The sequence below is a fragment of the Hippocampus guttulatus genome, chromosome 17 (genome assembly GCF_054856545.1).
Source record: "Hippocampus guttulatus isolate MCC_2025c chromosome 17, RoL_Hgut_1.0, whole genome shotgun sequence".
NCBI classification, from domain to species: Eukaryota; Metazoa; Chordata; class Actinopteri; order Syngnathiformes; family Syngnathidae; genus Hippocampus; species Hippocampus guttulatus.
In genome coordinates this window covers 3,918,380-3,937,062 of record NC_141277.1, presented here as the reverse complement: position 1 = coordinate 3,937,062, position 18,683 = coordinate 3,918,380, and the positions used below count along the sequence as shown (strand labels likewise).

At 44.8% G+C, this 18,683-nt stretch overlaps 1 protein-coding gene across 6 annotated transcripts in view; it reads right to left on the bottom strand.

Annotated features, from left to right (window-relative positions):
* Positions 1–18,473, bottom strand: part of ptpn13 (protein tyrosine phosphatase non-receptor type 13) — a 37,818-nt gene extending 19,345 nt beyond the window's left edge. For 2 of the 6 annotated variants that reach the window (XM_086134319.1, XM_086134322.1), the window contains exons 1-8: positions 18,035–18,473; positions 12,563–12,682; positions 9,282–9,448; positions 8,067–8,132; positions 7,794–7,979; positions 7,097–7,184; positions 5,210–5,842; positions 72–164 (exon numbers count right to left, since the gene is read on the bottom strand). In XM_086134319.1, coding sequence (XP_085990445.1) covers positions 72–164; positions 5,210–5,842; positions 7,097–7,184; positions 7,794–7,979; positions 8,067–8,132; positions 9,282–9,448; positions 12,563–12,677 — 1,348 coding nt within the window. In that variant the 5' untranslated portion in view covers positions 12,678–12,682; positions 18,035–18,473. Of the gene's footprint in view, positions 1–71; positions 165–5,209; positions 5,843–7,096; positions 7,185–7,793; positions 7,980–8,066; positions 8,133–9,281; positions 9,449–12,562; positions 12,683–16,890; positions 16,993–18,034 lie in introns of all 6 variants that reach the window. The other 4 variants (XM_086134321.1, XM_086134320.1, XM_086134324.1 and 1 more) reach the window with 4 other exon arrangements.
* Between the last annotated feature and the right edge of the window lie 210 nt (positions 18,474–18,683).

The following is an 18,683-nucleotide window of genomic DNA, read 5'->3' as shown; positions in this document are numbered from 1 at the left end:
AAACAACAGTTTGTGTAGCGGCTGTTGAAAACAACACGGGCCTTTAGATGCCAACCGTCCAGATTGTTTACCTTGCCTGTAGTCTGGATCAGAGGAGGCAACCGAGGGGCTTTCACTGGAGGAACTGTAATCACTGTGGTGCCGGTGGTGGGTGAGATTGGGTTCTGAGGGAGAAAGAACGACTGGCATTAACCAGAATTATGGAGGGGACTCTAGGTTGCTTATTCTTTGGCTGCCCCCCACCCCCACCACACTGGGGGGGGGGGGGGGGGGTCGACAAGAGTGGATGGTGTGTTAAAAAAATATGTCCTGCTCATAGTAGTTGAGATTTCTCATGATCATGTTGGTAAACATCCAAAATGGAGGAAGGGCTTCAGCATGCATGCCTGTCATGCGATGTCTTGCCCCACCGGCTGAACGTGTAGTGCAAATACAGTACATATCCAAGTGAAACAAACTCAACTCTGAGGAGTTCGTGAAAACTTGAAAGTCCTGCTCTTCAGTATCACTCTGGGCTCACATAGCTTAAATTGCATGGCGTTCCCATGCCATTCCTCAGGGGGGTTTTTCTTCTTTTTTTTAACTTCACATATTCTCAAGAGTGATGCTTGAATTCCACGGGCAAGGGTGAAAAACTAACAATTCAACCAATCTTTACTGTTTTATTGCTGTTCCATTGAACAAGCTCGCCACTGTCATCCCTGATAACACTTCTACCAAAAAGAAAAAAACCCCCACCACCATCACTACGAAGATTCCTACCATTGCTATTACTGTTACCAGTACCACTACTAGCGCTATGATGACCAACGTTGTTACTACTTCCAACCACGACCACTACTACTACCTCTGTTACCACTACTACACATCAAATACTACAATCAGTATTACCCCAACCAACAATAGTCACACTATTACCAAGAATTACAACTCCTAGTAATACTACCACCACTCTCAGGTGTGGTATTAAATTAGTGTTAAACACGGCTCTCTCCTTTCCACCACGTGAAAAGCTCAATTTGCACACCGTGCAAGTCGCTGTTCCACTGACTCCGCTTTCCAAATGAAAGTATTTCCAGACTGCTAGCTTCACATTAGCTTCCCGCGACAACTACCAGAATGTTCCCCCGCTGGCTGTTTTCATTTCCGCAGTTTCCGGCTGTGTTGCGATGCTGCTTCGCATAAAACATATTTTGTTTTCTTTTGGCAATATCCGAATAACTCTGGGCTGTATTACGGTTAAGCTGATATTAAATGTTCTGTAAAGCGCTTTGTTACTGCTACAGCTGTTGTGAAAGCGCTATTGGATTTTATTGTAAACGCGAAGCAAAAGCATTTTCTGTACTTCAGTGCTACGGAAAATCAGCCGCTCCAATTTGTAAAATGAAATTAGTCTCAGCCCCTCGTGTCACGCCAATGAAACGATGATTGATTCATGAGTGTTACGTAGATAGACTTTGGGTTCAGTGCTCAACTGTCAACAACGGTAGAGCGGCAATTTTCTGTTCTTATTGCAGTCGCTAACAGTTGACCACTCAAATAGTAGAGCAGCTCAGACCTCAAGGTTTGTTTGTGGTTGGAAAATCAAGATTTTCCATTAAAACCAATCATGTAGTTTGCCGAAGTGCTTTTCGGCTAGCGTGCCCTCCCACGGGGCGCAGAAAGGGCAAGGAATGAGTATGCTACAGTGCGTTAAATTGTTATTTAGTACAGAATGCTAACAGTATGGGAGGACACAAAAGTCATATTCTTATAACTTTTTTCCTATCTCAGTTTTCATCCCCCAGATGGCCATACTAAATTGATTATTTAGACAAAGTGGAACCTTGATTTAATGGACTAATATAGGGGGAGGGGCCCCTCATTAAAGGCATATCAAATGGAAGCACTTTATTTCATGGCCAAAAAGCACCCAATATAGCAAAAATAATAATAAAATGAATAAGTAGTTTATAAGCAAATAGGAAAACAAGATGCCGAAAATAATCAACTTGTGAACTAATCAGTTCAACCCCGAGTGCAAGGTTAAATATAGCAAATGTTTGTTTGGTTTCGTTTTTTTGTTTTTTTTTTTTGCACAGCTTACGAGTCTTTGAAGCATCCGTTTCAGACACACAAGGGCAAAATAACGCTCTAATCTTCCCTTGAAGTCAGCATGCCAAAGTGCCAGACAATTTGTGCAATTTGAGGGATTGTACCTTTACTCAAGGCTCCCTGTTCTGTATTGTGCTCCTAAATGGACCAATCACTGCTCTGAGCCACATGACCTGCGGCCAAGTGCCGGAAAAGTCCAATAACGTTTGGAATTCCTTCATCCGTTACACATGACTCCAATTATAGGCTCCAGATTTGCTTGGAACAGGATCGACTGATTGAAAAGCACTTTGGGTTGAGTCGCGTGGGTGCAGCGGTATAGTGTGAGATGAAAGGGACCAGGTATCAACATGCCCATGCACACGCACGTGCACACAAACAAGGTTTAGTCCGCCGTGAGCCACACGTATGTTCACAGACCGATTTCATGCACTGTGCATGTGGGTGAAACCTGAGAGCACCGACCACTGCTGCGCCATCACTTTCCTGCAGGAAACAAGAGAAAGGAGTGAGAGGAGGAGAACGAAGAAGCAGCCAAGGAACACATCCCCTGCAGAAGCCCCGTTCGCACCACACTCAAGATGGAAGAAGACATATTTTCGCTGGCCCAATACACACACTTTTCATATTAGTTTGGTTTGGTGGGCCGAAAAAGCCAAAGCGATCCAGTTTATTTCAGCTTATCGCTAAACTGTTTGGTAAGTTGAACTCTGATCTGGTTGGTGGAGGACAGCGAGAGTGTCACATGGCAAAAGTTCCGTGTACAAATTTGAGTTACGCCTCTGTCGAAGGAACAATGCTGCGTCATAAACTGAAGACGACCAGTAGCCTCCTCAATATCGGGATCCTGCAAAGGTGGAATACTGCAACATCTGTGTGGCATTTCACACAGCGAACTGTGACCACGGAATCAGACGATGATGTCAGCTCCAAAATACTCGCCGAACATTAACACTGCTCTCAACACAAAAGGGCAGGAGAAGTGACTGAGGAATGTAAAACTTTACACCCCTCTCTCACCTTTCCGGAGTTCAACATTTAGTAGGTCTCGTCCCAGCTCTGATACTACCTCGGCCTAGGTTGAATATTGGCAAGGCGAATCGGTTTCAGTGCAGTTTATACCGAGCAGTAAATGTGACAAAAAGGCAGATAAATCCTTTCTTGAAGAAGTTGTGTAAAAAGGGCTGGAGGAGCATGCCAATGAATTCTACAGAAAAAAAATAAAAATCAACGCCTTTGAAGGGCACCTGACGGCCAAGTCCAATCTTGTAAATTGGAACGGTGAAGCCTTGAGCAGTCGAGGTGCAATGCTAGCTTGGCATTGCCACGGTGATAACATATCTGGCATGGGATGTTCAAACGTGATACCTTGTTGAAATATGTTTCAGGACTGAATGGTGGCATGCAAAGAATCTTACAGGCCAGCGATGCATCCTTGAAAAAAAGAAGGCCAGATTTCAAGGTGTTCTTCACATTAATTACTGCTGGCGCTAGTCCCGATTCATTCTGGCTCTTCTCACTTGGAACTCCAGCTGACCAGAAGCGTACCGCCTAGTACCTGGTGGCCAATAGGAAAGCACCAATAGCCACAACAAGCTGTGCTGAGCCAATGGAAAAGGGGTCATCTCTGTGGACCCATGAATGGACAGCGTGTGTGTCTATCTTAATTAAGTGATATACAGTACATCTGCGCCGACAACATGGCCAACTTTGAGAATGTTCCCTTCCTTTGCAGTCAAGGTCAGTAAAGGTCCAATAGCTCTGGAAGATTATTCTGAGTAGGAATGGGACTTGATTTCCATGATCAATCGATTTTAATTGAGCGAAGAACTGAAATAGTACTGCTTTTTTGTTTACGTTGACAATTTAATGCATAAATAAAAACAACTTTCTAAATAAGATAAATTAGAGAACTAGCTTGCTCGGTTGCACTTTTTTTATGCTACAATTTTGAGACAACTGGCTTGTTCTGATAGAGCTGAGTTTGTTTTAAGTCCCCCCAAAAAAACCTTTTAATTTGAAGTTGACTTTAATTACTAGAGGTTTACTTACCGAAAAGCCATTGTTACAGTTCAAAATATCAAATTAAATCTATGTAAAGGAGTAAGGGGAGGGAGAAGAAAGAAAGGGACAAGCGACGCACGGTAGAGGAGGAAAAAGCCACAGCAGAGGAGGAAAAGGACGGCGCTGCTCTGTGGCTCGAGTGCACCGAAAATAGCTGCTCAAGCACAGGGAGGAGCAGAAGGAAGAGGAGCAAAGAAGGGCGTTCATGTTGTTATGAAAAGAGAGAAGAACAAAATCTCCAAATGGGCAGCAGACCTCTTTGTCCACATGTGACTCAGCTCAGCTGGTCGGCACAAACTTCACAAAGAATTTCTTGGTAAATGTTGGCAGGAAAAAAATAAAAATCACCTCAACAGTCCTGGTTCAACAACTGAACGGTTTGTGCTTGCAACGATTGTCCCCAGTCTGTGCAATTCATGACATTATGCAACGTTGATAAAAGGCACAGATGGAGAGAGCAGCGAAGACGCGCTACACGTATGACGGAGCGCAGTTAGCCTAGAATTAAGCACGCCTGTAATTAGAAGGAGCAACTTGGACAGCTCTGTGAGAGTGACTCACACAAACTCAACATTGCGTCCAACAGTCCAACTTAAATTAGCAAGAAAGAAAAAAATAACACACACACATGGGACTTAAAGATGGATGTCTCTACGCTGTAATTTTCACCTCCGCATTGGTGCTGCCATGCAGTGCCTTCCTTTATGGGCCGGTGAAATCGATATATAGAGTCTGGACGGTTTTGTTTTATTGAAGGCTCTTCTTCTTTTTTGTTTTATAGCCATTGCTTTGACATTGGAAACACTAAACAGAGGAGTGCCGTTACATTTTGGAAAGGGTCTAGGCAAACTGTAGGTGTGGGCAAAGGAATTCTGAATCTATAGTAACGTGTCATTTGTTTATTCATCTGTTGAGCTTTAGCTATCGGCCGTTCCACTACCTGGAAAAATGTGCAATAAACTCAGCCATTGCGAGTGCGTTGGAGCATCTCTCTGCTGAATTCCTAAATTCCTCGTGATTCTCAGTAGTGACGGACCGAAGATAGACTCACCATCCATGGCTTGTCGCAGCATCTGCAGCTTCCTCTGCCGCTCCTTGATGCGGTCGTAGGCACCGGGCAGGCCCGAGCCGACTGATGGTGTCGAGAGGTGATGGGCATTCCGGCTCTTGAGCCCACCAAATTCATAATAGCGAGAGTCCCTCTCTATGGATGCGCCAAACGGCGATTTCATCCTGCCAATAGTTTGCGTGGTTAATGCGTTGCTGCCTCGGCGTGCGTCCTCCAAAGCTCCGAAACGAAGGGCCTCCGGGTCGATGCAGGCCAAGTCCACGGAGGACGCCCAGGTCTTCCTGGCCTGGGCTGCCCTCGGGTCTGTGCTGTGGAAGGGTAAAGACCTGCGGTCCAGTTCCACGGGTCGGCCTTTTTGCTGGGGGTGAAGTGGGTGCAGGTAGGGGTAGGAGTGCTGGTGCTGGAGTGAGACAAAGGTGGGGCACATTTCGCCAGGACATTCCGAGTCGGGGTGATAGTCACAGTGAGGGTAGTGGAGGGCGGCTCCTTCATCCCCCCTCACGATGTCGTGCACCGGCAGGGATCCCATGGAGCGACTGAGGCCCCGGTTGAGAGAGCTCTGCTCCTGAGTCCTGGCCCGGTAGCGCTCCAACACCCTGGGGGCTGCACTCCTTCCTAGAAGGACATCAGAGGAAAACTTCAAATTCTGAATCAAGCAACTACTTAAAACACTGACAATTTCACAGATAACACGGCAGCTAAAAAATGGCTAGGATGGAACCTCAACAGCCAAAAACAGTGAAAGCATGCTTTATTTTTGGAGAAAAAAAAAATCAAGCTGCAAAAAAGGGTTGAACGGTCACCAATGAGAGATTTTAACCCAGTAAGCATCCAAAAGATTAACTCCTCAACATGCATTTTCGTTTTTTTTCTGTGTGTGTGTTTTTTCTTGTGATGATGGCAAAAAGGAAGCATGTGAGTGAACGTCTTCAAAATCTCACAGAGAACTCTTTCAAGACCGTTCATGACTGTTTAATGTGCATGTGTGAAGGACAACAGTGTCAATAAACTCGGGTAATTATACTTCTCCCTCTCAGTTACATATCTGTCAACTATCTTCAAAAGGTAAACAGTCTAACTACATTTTAATTTATTCTCATGAATGTCTTCACATGGATGCGCATGTGTATTGTTGATCAGGATAACAGAGGGCGATTTCTAGAAGTAGTGTTCGAAAGTGCGGTCTTTCTAAGAACAAGGAAGCTTACAAAGGCCCCAAGGCAGAATGTAATTCATTGTGAAGGTCAATCAACAACATGTGAACAGCGATTCAGATAAAGAATGGGATGCTGTTGCCCGAGAAGACACTTAAGAACTAAGTGAAGACTCTTTCCCCTGCGGCTGCCCACTGTTCATTCACAGAAACTAAACGTGGACACAAACAGCAGAGCAGCAGCAGCAGCTTCGGGGCTCCTCGAAATATGCATCTCTAATCAATGCCATGCCACGCTTACATAATCGGGATGGCGGCCATGTTTTGCACGCTCCCTCTCCCTTTTCCACGGGTCTGGAAACATGTTCTCAGAAAACCACCGGTAGGATTTGGTCATACTTTCCGAAATCGAAGCCTGATCCTGGACGGACCTCGACAAATTGCACTCGGTTCACGTGGAAAATGAGCACGCAACTGGCAAAAGCGTCATTTAACATTTTTATTCATTCCGCTCCAGCCTCCGTTTAGAATTACATAATAGACACAGGATACAACTAAACTAATCTTATTACAGCGTACCAACATGAGTTAAAGTGATCTGTCCATATATTTGGGCTAAAAATGAGAATGGGTGATCACAAGAAAGATGAATCAGCGTCAGCATAATAGAGCTTCTGCACAAACACAGCTCTTTTGTTCATCTTTATTCACGTTACCTGAAGGTAAGCCTTTCCCCCTCAACCTCTCCCGGATTTCCTTACTCCGCTCGGGAAGAGACTCTCTATCGGTTAGCAGACCGTCCAGCTGAGGCAGAAAGAAAACGCAAATGTGTCATTTATCTTTAAACATTCACCTCGAAAAAAAAGACACAGTGATGCTTCTCCACAACGTACATATTCCACACCATCTGGTGTTTTGAAGAGGAGAACGAGACGTGCGAATGGAAACAACCACAATTTATCCTCTAATTGTGGATGGATACTTGAAATGAACCATACATTTTTTTTCAAAGGTTAAAATAATCAACTCAGGCATAAGTCTGGAAAAGTAGTTACTGGTTTGCACGTTCTCCCTTGTGACAAATACTCAAAACAAGCATGTTGTGTTAACTAGAGAGTCTAGATTGTCCAGATCAATAAATCTGGAGCAGGTTTTGCACTACTATGTGTGTTACACGTGCTCATTTTCAGCTGTATTAAAAACAACAACAACCACAACAACCACAAAACAAGGAAAATAAATCGGACAGGTTAGCCACATGCTAAAAATAGCTGTCAAGTAGTGAAAGTAAAGTCTCCCCAGCATTATGCAGGATGTCACCGTAGCAAAATATTGAGAAACAGTGTGTACAGGATGTTATACAACCTCTTTGTAGCGAATAAAATGGACCAGGTGATTTGGCAAAGAACGTACCTGGGAAAGGCTCCCAAGGACCAAGCGGACCAGCTTTCTAACATACGAAAACGGAGGGTCACAAGTGGAGTTTCGAATGTGTTTGCTGCAGATGTCCAGCACCGTGCGCAGCGACATTCGGCTCAGTGTGACATCGTCGCACATGTTGAGGAGCAGGCTGTTTAGGTGTTCCCCCAACTTCATAGGCTTCATGGAGACACAAAGTCAAGTCAGGAAAATTACATGCAGGGGAGGAAGCAGCACGTGCTGTCAAGCAGCTGTGATTAAACCCACCTGGCTTTGGGGTATCTCGTAGTCCGCTCCCCAGTAGAGGGTCATCCCCAAAGAGTACATGTGCATCTGGACAAGAGAACAGGTATGATTATAACAAGAACATTGGACAACAAACATGAGGTCCAGGTCTAGAAACTGGTAGATTAAGTCACGAGGTCTAAATAAAGTCGTGAAAATGTTAAATTCTTGCTATTTTGGAAGGGCAGGATCCTCAAAACGGAAATGGAGGACACCCCCCCCCCCCTCTCCCTACTTTCTTTCTCCTGTTACTCAGCGCTGGAAGAAAATTTACTTCCCCTCAATGTTAGTCTTGGTGGAAGAAAGAATAACTTTGCAATGGCCAAGAAATGCAGCAGAACATTTCAAGGCCGGGGCACACATTTAAAGACGCACACACGCGCACTTTCTGAAAATGTTGACATTTAATAAAAACAGCAAAGTGAAAGGTGCATTGAGAGGAAAACTTGGATCACCAGCCTACACGGAGTGAAAATGAGGGTGGTGGTGGGGATTAGATTTTCAAGCCCTGAAATAAAGCCTCCGGGGTCGAGCAGAAACAGGACTAGTGGTGGAAAACTGACTCAGCAAAAAAGTGTGGTGAGGTCTGCGGGACCGTGCCGGAGCGGGGAATGCAGTTATACAAGCTTTCGGCTCCTCTACCGGAAGCAAACGTTCTCATAGAGGGGGTGTGGCTTGGGAAAAAACTAAACAAAAACATTGTAGTCAACTGTTGAAAATGCACTAAGATCTCACCCTTGAATTTTTAAAGATGTGTGTTGTAATATCGCCCATGGAAACACATACCTCACAAGGCAGTAAGACTTTACTGTTTCCCCAAAACAATCAAGATGCGAACTGGAGAATCGCGAAAATCACTGAAATATTTGAACAAATTTGAACAACTGAGCGACCATCCTCTGAGAGTGATGATTCCATAATTTACACCAGGGGTTGTCGAATTTCCCAGACTTCAAGTGGGGCCTTTTAAGGGAGGCAATGTATCCCCTTGTGTTATGCGCCATTAAACGTGAAAATGCTTTGAAGGAATCTCACCCAAGGAAGCAAAACAAAAAAAAACCTTGCAGGTAAGTGGTCAAACTTTTGAAATATGATATGTCGGTGGTGACACATGCCAAACAGTCAGTTTGCTTGGGCTTCTGACATGACCGCTGAAATACTAAACACCAATGGCTTGCAGGGCAAATGCTTTTGTACCTTTTCTATATCGGCGACAGACGTAAGGGAGCTCCCCTCCAGCACTTCAGGCGCTGTAAAGGCTCTCAGGTCCTGCTGAGTGACGTACTCGTCTGTGAAGGAGATGTTGCCTGAGGGCATGAGCAGGAGAGACCACGGGGAGATGATGAAGCCCATCGCTGAGGGGTCTGAGGGGGGGGGGGGGGGGAGAGAAGGGGAACAGACAATTGACCACAAAAGATAAGATCAGGAAGCCAAATGCATCCAATTAGGTAAAGTCCAATCTATTGTAACAAACACGGCATGATAAGGTGAATCACCGCAACAAAGCTCAGAGATTGTCACATTTCATCTAAACATTTGTAGCCTGAATGAGACTGTTGAGGAAATTCAAGATGGTGGAAGTAAACAAACAAGCTGCGAGAAAATAACTGTTGCGAGCACAGAGCCGCAGAGGAATGGCCTTTGGGAAAAATGTACTTTTTCCGACCGAGCCGCAGGCAGCGCCACGGTTAGAGTGTGCTTTAAAAATATACAAAGGAATGTTTGAGCGGCGCTGCAAAATTCTTTTCTTCAAAGTGATACGAAAACCCGGGAGAGGCGCAGTAAAAAAAAATAAAAATAAAAGAATAATAATGAATAAATAAAAGAATAAAAAATAAAGCACACGATCGAACTTGTAACGTTTTCTTTCCAAAAGCTGGAATTTGTTATGTAAATAGAAGTTTCCGGTTTAAAACTACTCCGACCGTTCTTAGGAGGATAAAAGATTCCTGCTCAGCTCAGTGTGATAAGAGGCTACCTGATGATCCGTTAATTGATTTAGCGCTCGTCTTTATTACATTCTTTACTCTTGACTACATTCTTATTTTCCTTGGAGAAATGTTACCGAAAACTGGATCTTTTTTCTTTTTTTTAAACAAAGGACGAAGAGAGGTAGAGTACACCCAAGCCTGGTCACCGGTCACTCGCAAGGCACATACACACAAGGACGCATTTACACACCCATTCACACAACTTAGAAGGAATTCTTGTGTCGAAAGCGGACCAAATTGGAGGTCGACTAACTTCAAAGAACAGATGATGGTCAACTCTTAATGAGAAAACCAGTCTTGTATAAACACTGTCACCAACTACAATGCGGTGATTTGCACTTTTGCACACATTGTTCGATCAGACTATTCATAGTATCTGAAAGACGCATGAAGCAACTGTCACGTCAGAGAAGGCACAGGTGAGTCATGCAGAAGCGGAAACCAACCTGCAATTATTTACCTCCACAATACAACGTCATTAGGCATTTAAATACGGTATGTTATTTTGTTTTGTTCAAGGGGCGATAAGGTTTGAGTTATGTCTCCGTATGACATGCGCTTGTTCATAACCGTGAGTGGTTAATACTGAAGAGCTATTATTAAAGCATCCAAGTCAGCGTACATGTACTTATACACTTGGGTGAGCCTCAGTTTCGGTCGAATGGTAGTAAAATTGAGCAATCAGCGCATTGTGTTGAACCACACGCAGCAGCCAGAATATTAGGTACACAATCTCGTGACGTCAATATACTGTATGTGGTGCATCTGCCCTTTATGGGGAAATTGTGTTACGCCCCTTATATGAGCCCTGCACCAAAATTTCATTGCGTTAATTGAATGTTAATTCTCAGGGAACGTTTGAAACATGAAATCTACCGACATCTGTTTTTTTTTTTTTTTAAACAATTAAACATGACAGTGATTAACTTCTATTTACACTTGAATGACAGCTAAGCATTTTTATAAATCTGTCAGGACCGGTTTACATCAATGACACTGATAAAAATGGGATTTCAAATTGTATCCTGAAAGGGCAGTGTGATTCTTGAAACTACCACATCCTTATCACGGAAGTCTAAAATGTGAGCGTGGTGCTCCTGACATAAAAACACCACCTCAGCATTTAAAAAAAGGTCTCGCTGATAAGGCGGGCAAAAACTCCGCGATGCTCAGCGAAAAGCAGCCAGCTGAGTGCCGTCCCGTACTGAGCACGCGGAGGGAAAGTCAGGCTGGTTAGGGCAGACGGAGACGAAACTGAAACTTTGCAAAGTCATCAAAGCCAGGGCTAGTGTGCCAACATAATCAGGTGCAGCGGAGTTTCATGTGAAGCGGGACAGAACCACCCTCAAGTATTTTTCTTTTCAACAACATCAAGAAGAGAGAGGACAGCCATGTGGTGTTCGCTGACTCACATCCTGCGCCGTCTACAGACTCAAAATTTCTCTTCAGTCAGTGTTTCCCTACAGGCCCGTCGAGCACAACCGTTGGTTCTACCAGGGGCTATTTTTATTGATTTGTCTCATAGTAAATTTGTGACAATATATATATATGAGGTAAACAATTTGATAAATGTTTGTTCTTATACTGGTGAATTTCAAATACATAAGATTATACCGGGAATACAAAAGTTCATTTACTTCACCAGTACAATCCACAAAGTGATCATGAAGGTTTGTTATTATTCAGTCAAGGTAGAACGGCATTTGCATTTCGCTTTTTGATCGGAACTACTGAAATATACTTAATATTACCATGACGATGTATTTAATAGACTTAGATATTTTGTTAGGAGTCACGCAAAATTTCTCCAGTCAGACAGTTTACTCCACCCCAAGAGTAAATTGAAGAAAGAGAAAACTATAGAATTGGTTGCTCAGTACACTCCAGTCATTAGAAATGATTTAATATCATTGCAGGGAGAAAAAAAAAACATCTCAAGATACTCTACGTTCAAAACACAACTTAGAAAAAAGACTTTTTTTTCCTTGCTTGAATAGTTGGCCCACGCGTGAAATGTGAAATGAGGGAGCAGCCCACGAAGCCTCCGTCGGCGCAAAAGTCAGGCTCCGCCCCCAACTGTTCTCGTAACGAAAAGGCAAACTCCAAATATAGGACACGGGATGAGTGCTGTCTTACTTGCATGAGACGTGGCAGATGCGGATTTTAGCGAGATTTTAAAACATGACGATATTTCTGGAGAAAATGATCGTATTCTTGGCGAGCGGAAATGATCTCGACGCGCCCGCGGCGGTTTTGTGACGCGTGTGCAAATGAAGCAGGTAGAGGACTGCAAAAGCAGGAAAATATGACTCAGGCGAGATTAGAGAACCAGGCCAAAAACTGTGCGGCCGACAGTTTTATGGACCACAGGGAACTCGACAAATAGTGAGGTTATGACTCTGGCACCGACTCGATGCAAGTGTGTGTACAAAGATTGAGATATGCAATCAAAACATCTCCCCTGGCTTGAATTTTCAATGTTCATACCTTTGTGAAAGAGTTCCTGGAGGCTCTCGGCACTCTGGCTCAGCACCGCCCAGACCTCCTCCTCCTGGAGCGGACCGCCTCGGACCTCCAAGGCTTCTGCCAGCGACACGTGCATCTTCCCTGTACGAGTAAAGATGGACAGCATGTTGATTTGACGGCCAAAGAGCGGCATATTTTTTTAATTTCTTTAGCTTTGCGGTATAACATGGGAGGAAGGAAGGAATGGCGATTGTACCAGGCAGAGTCTTATTAAACGCGCTGGAAATAGAACAACCGCAAGCAGATGTTGGATCATTAAACGAAGATGATATTTTCACAAAATAATAAAAATAGAGCCCTCCACGGTCCCGGTTTGAACCACAACCGCAGATAACGTCACACCAGACGCTTTCAATGTTGCAAAACTTCCAACAAATCACAGTGTCCTTCAGACAAACTCACCAGACATCAACAAAAAAAAATCTCTGGTGCCTTCAGCAAATCTTGTAAGACTTCAGAAATCTCTAGAAATCTCATAAAACTTCAAAAAAGGTTCTACTGATGTTCTGACACTGCTGCAAATTTCTTGAAAAGCTCAGGAAACTTAGAGCAAACCTTGCAAACCCTCAACAAATCGTAGCGGATTCTAGGCAAAATTTGAAACACTTGCTGATAGAAAACAAAAAAAACTAACAAACAAAAAACCCTAAATGCAATGACAACAACAGAACAGGAAATGGAACTGACTGGGATGCGGGAAAAGTGGTCAAACATGTCCAGCAGCTGATAATTGTAGAATCGTAAAGTCAAATGTCTTGTCAAATGACTCACTTCTCGAGAAACAGGCCGCCGTCGCTACGAACGTTGCTCACCAAGTCTGCCGCCGTCATCAAAGTGAAGGCCAAATGGATATTCTGTTTTTAGTGGTGCTATGGCTATCTTATTTTTACACTTATATTGTACTTGAGAATGGTATGAAAGTTACTGAAAAGATTCCTTGTATGCGTTATAAAAGTTTCTATTCAAGCTTTTGTAGAAACCTTTCACTGATTTCTGCTGCAGTGCTTTGGTGGTGGAGACACGGGAAGCTTAGGACCACACCACCCTTACAACAAGGCGTCCATGTGCACATGCCACAACAAGCTTTGACTTCGCTCTTAAGATCTTGGAGTGTGTCCTCAGGGATGAGGCGGGGGAGGTGATGATGGCTTTTCATCAAATTTTACAATTATTATGGGCAGAATGATTGACATCATCGTTTTGCAATACTGGTGCAAGTATGCAACGTCTACGATTGAGTGTTGAGTATATTATGCTGCCTTTCCAAATATTTCACTGAGAAGATGATTTTGTGCGTCCCTTTTCTAACGGCATCCAAGCGCATCGAAATGTCTCACTAAAGCGCTGCACATTTCAATTTACTGTCTAAATGAAATCGCTAACCCTCTTTTCGCCGCCTGAAAATAGAAACGTACCGGACCGCGAGAACGTTTTAAGAGCGACACGCCCACACTCGCACAGATGGGCAGAACGGAGGCAGGGAAATAACGACCGTGTCTGGCGCAAACCCCATTTTAAGCTTCCTTGACGCTACATTTTAAACAACGACGGTTTTCTGAACGGCTTCCCGTAACTGGGCAACGGTCACAAGTTTTTTGGGGGGGGGGGAACATTTGGTCATTTTAGAGCAGCTCATGCAAAATTAAAATCATGATTAAAGTACCCGGTGGACGAGTGGTGAGCGCGTCGACCTCACAGTGCAGAGATCATGGGTTCGATCCCAGCTCTGGCCTTCCTGTGTGGAGTTTGCATGTTCTTGCCGCGCCGCTGTGGGTTTTCTCCGGGTATTCCGGTTTCCTCTCACATTCCAAAAAACATGCACGGCGGGCTGATTGAACACTCTAAATTGTCCCTAGGTGTGAGTGTGAGCGCGAATAGCCGTTTGTCTCTGTGTGCCCTGCGACTGGCTGGCAACCGGTTCAGGGTGTCCCCCGCCAACTGCCCGAGGTCATGAATATAAAACACTTCAATGATTCCACCCATGATTTCATCCCCTTGTCGCGGGCATGCTGGAGCCCATTCAAGCTGTCATCGGGCAGTAGGCGGGGTACACCCTGAATTGGTTCTCAGCCAATCGCAATAATGAACAGTAAATACAGCGATAATTGAGCACGTCTCGTGCCTTGTGACAACGTATCCTGACAGTGCCGCGAAAACGAGTTGGCAGCCTCGAAATGTCGTATGTGGATCCCAGGGTAAACCGCGGACACACTGTATGTGAACCTTTTTTACAAAGCTTACTCGCTTGCCAAGTATAAGACCGGTTTGGTTCCAACTTTTGTGAGGGTAAAGAAAACGTAGCATTAACACGGCGGTAATGCTGGGCCAACGCTATTTAGGGCGGCTGTTTCCAAAGCCCCCCTTCAATCATGAGCGGGGCCGTGCTCCATTGAGAATGGAGCCGGCCTGCACTGCGGCCCGAGTGCGGATAAAAACATTCCACTGTGTTGAAACAACAAGGGCGGCGAAACAATCAGTCTTCACAGCAGCGCTTGCCATTCTCACGGCTAATGAGTGAGATGGCGAGGAACCCGCTTGGCTCTCCCTCTTCGGGTTTGCGCAAGAGAATGGATAACCTGCATTCCTGCATAAACATGGCAGGCCTGTTACGGGCGTACTCATTAACTCTTTTCTCCAAAGCGGGATTCGGAGAAAAGAGGCCGTTTCACAGATATCCCCACCTCTAATCAGACTGCTGACCCACTTCAGGGATTCCTGCTATGCTCAAAATCTTCCCATGATGCACTAAACAACTTTTTTGTGGCCAACGTTTGCAGTGTATGTTGTATTTTTATCAACAAAAGCCATGCTTGTATTTGGGGATAACTGTTTAACTGCATTTGCGTGATGGAGACCGATCAGAGAACTTATTTGTGTTTTCAAAATCTGAAGCAGATGAGAGAATCTTTTTTTTGTCATATTGAGCAGAATAATCCAACCCACAGGAGTGGTGGCCTGGCACGGATGGAGCTCAAGGTTACCAACCGTGCACGATGAACTAGTTTGCGCCACGTTGAAAGAATGTGCGGTTACGATGTAGTGGTTTTCATTCAAAGAATATTTACTGTGCGGTAGCAAAGGTAAGTGATAGACCGAGGGTCACCAACCTTTTTTAAAAGCGAGAGTGGCTCCTTAGGTACTGATTAATGCAAGTTTGACACACGTTTCTGAAACGGCACCGTTGCTCGAATGATTTGGCCTCAACTGTTTCAAGACAAATGAATCCACAATCGGGTTTTATGATCAGATTGTTGTTTAAATAGTCTCAAAGTAAACAACCCCTTCGTCTACGACTTTCAGATGCTTGGCCACGGTCACGGGGAGTTAAAAGAAACTAATCTTGGAAACGTGATAGTGCTTTTTACCCTAATGCTGAGCACGAAGCATTTCCTTTCCGCCCACCTTCCTGACTCTGAAACAGATGGATCTGAAAACAATCCATTTCGCTTTTTGTAACTTATACCAAAAGAAGTTCATTTTTCTGGCATTGATTCCTCTAACTTTGCCAGAAAGCAACACCAGAATCCGCACCAATGTCCCAAAACATAATTCTAAACACATCAGACTGGAACGGAAATGTGTGCGTATCCTCCAAATGTCAGAAGTGTGGTCTCTGCTGGCAAAGACATTTGCTGAGGTGAAACTCTTCCTGAAGGTGGCTGGCGCCAGGAAAACAAGAGCAAACTTTGAGTGAACCGCTTTTTCGAGAGAGACTTGGGAAGAAAGTGCGGCAGGGACCTCGGATGCGGAAGAAGCGATGACGACGGAGACTTCCAAAAGATGATGCAAGGACTGTTTTCGTAAACATGTGAGGGGAATTCAAGAACGGTCGGTTTGCGGATAAACAGCTCATTCTACACTTCAATTTCTGTTGCTAAGAGTATTCGTCGCTGTGTCTTGTGAGGTCAGGGATCTTGTGGAGAAAACAGTAGCGGGAATTTGAGGGGGGAAAAAAAAAAAGAAAGAAATGGTGACTCAGAGAAAAAATAAAGGAAAGCCCACAAGCTGGTTTGCATTCACTACAGCCTACCTGCTTGTACATGTTTCATTAGGTTGGATTTGCACAGCATGGTTCAAGTGACACAATTAGGACTTCTTCCCAGTCAAGTAGCACAACTGGGATATGTGTCATGGCAATGTAAAGACAGGGGGGAACAATTGGAGTAAGATTATCTTTAGGTCTGAACCCTTTCACGTAAATACATATCTGATAAGTAGCAGATATCTGCCAATGCTGAGTAATGGCACAGATCAGATATACCTCGTCAAGGCGATCTTGATAAACTTACCTGACGAGCAGAAGTGGTGCTAATTCCACATCGGTTCTGAATCCTCTCAGCTGCCTGTGGCCCCTCCACCTCTGAAAGGCAGCTTCTAGGAACAACCTTGTTCTGTTCCGGGATTAGGACAATTCCTTCTTTTGATATTCCTAATCATTTAAGTCTCAGTTTCAAGTTTGTGCAAGGCTTTGCCTATGAGTGCATGGCAATGTGTCTCTGACGGGTTGCTTTTCCTCGGGCGCGTTGGTTTCTTTAAAATCTCATTAGAGTTAGAAGATGGAGACATCGAGGGCATGTGTCCTACGATCGGCTGACACCCAATGCCAAGGACAGCAGGGATAGGCCGCAAACCTTATCAGAACAAGTGATGGATGGACACTTTTGGATATGATTATAAAACAATGTCAGTGACGTTGTATTGCTATAAATCCACTCATATTCTGGTCTTATTCAAGATCAGAGCATCTAAGATACGGATGCCGGGATTTATTTTTTCCTACACATCCAGAACTTCCGCTGCATTTTCAGACCTGACCGCAAGCACTTCATTTTCGCTAATCATAGGTTTGCCATGATGAGAACCCCCCCCCCCCCCCACACACACACACACGGATCCAACTTTAACTTTCTGAGCACTCAAGGCAGGAACATCAATCAATTGCATCCCTTAAGCTGGATGACAACTATTCCAAACACTCGTGAACTCTGACCTGGGCAATTGTACCAATTGAACGACAATGAATTGTTGAATACTAATGAAGGGTAAGGGGATATTTGAAAGCCTCCATTTTCCGTAAAAAGCCGCAGACGTGTAATTGTTGGATTCTTTTCTTTGAATCCTTACTTTTCCCCCCCACAAAGAGCCAAGTTGCAGAGCGATCTTAAAACGTGTTCATTGATAATGTTTCGTTTCCCACTTCTTTTAAACAACAATTATCTGATTATTTGACCAAAGCACCTTGCTGCCACGCTTCAATTTTACTTAAAAATATGAATATTCAAGTCTAAAGTAGCCCCTCGTAGTTGAATCACTCGTATTCCCATTAGCACGAAAGCAGCTAGCAAGACGCTTCACCCCCCCCCCCCCCCCTCTCCGCCCCAAAAAAAGTTCGGAGGTCGCGTTCCGGGAAAAGTAGTTGAAAATTAAACTTACCGGAGAACAGAATCGCTACAATGGAGACACAGGGGTGGCTAGATTTGCTTCTCCGGTTGGGCTATAAATGCGCAGACAAACGGGACGAGACGCCATCCCATCCACAAAGCAACATCTTAGAGAGGGAGAAGGGGAGGCAGTCAGGCAAAGCGGGCGGGCGACAGGTTGCTCTCCTCGGTTAGATAGATAAGTATATCCCGCTCAAAGTTGGTCTCCTGGTCCCTCAATTTCACCTGCTGGGAAACAAACTATCACCGAGCCGTGTGTTTTGGGTGCGAAACCACGGCGCGTCACTCGCTCGCAGCCGGCCAAGTTATCATAACTGCTGTGGGAAGCGAGCGGACCAAACTAACTCCTCCCAGCTCGCGTGGGCTGACCGGGAGTAACCAGACACCGCTGCCGCAATCCTCCATTGGCCCTCCCGGTTGGTTTAAGTGTTACCATGGCGACACACACACACACACACACCCACACGCACACACCCACACGCACACACCCACACGCACACACCCACACGCCCACACCCACACGCCCACACCCACACGCACACACCCACACGCACACACCCACACGCACACGCGCACACGCACACACGCACACGCACGCACACTGTGGCGGTGAGGAACAAATAGTAACATTAAACGTGAGC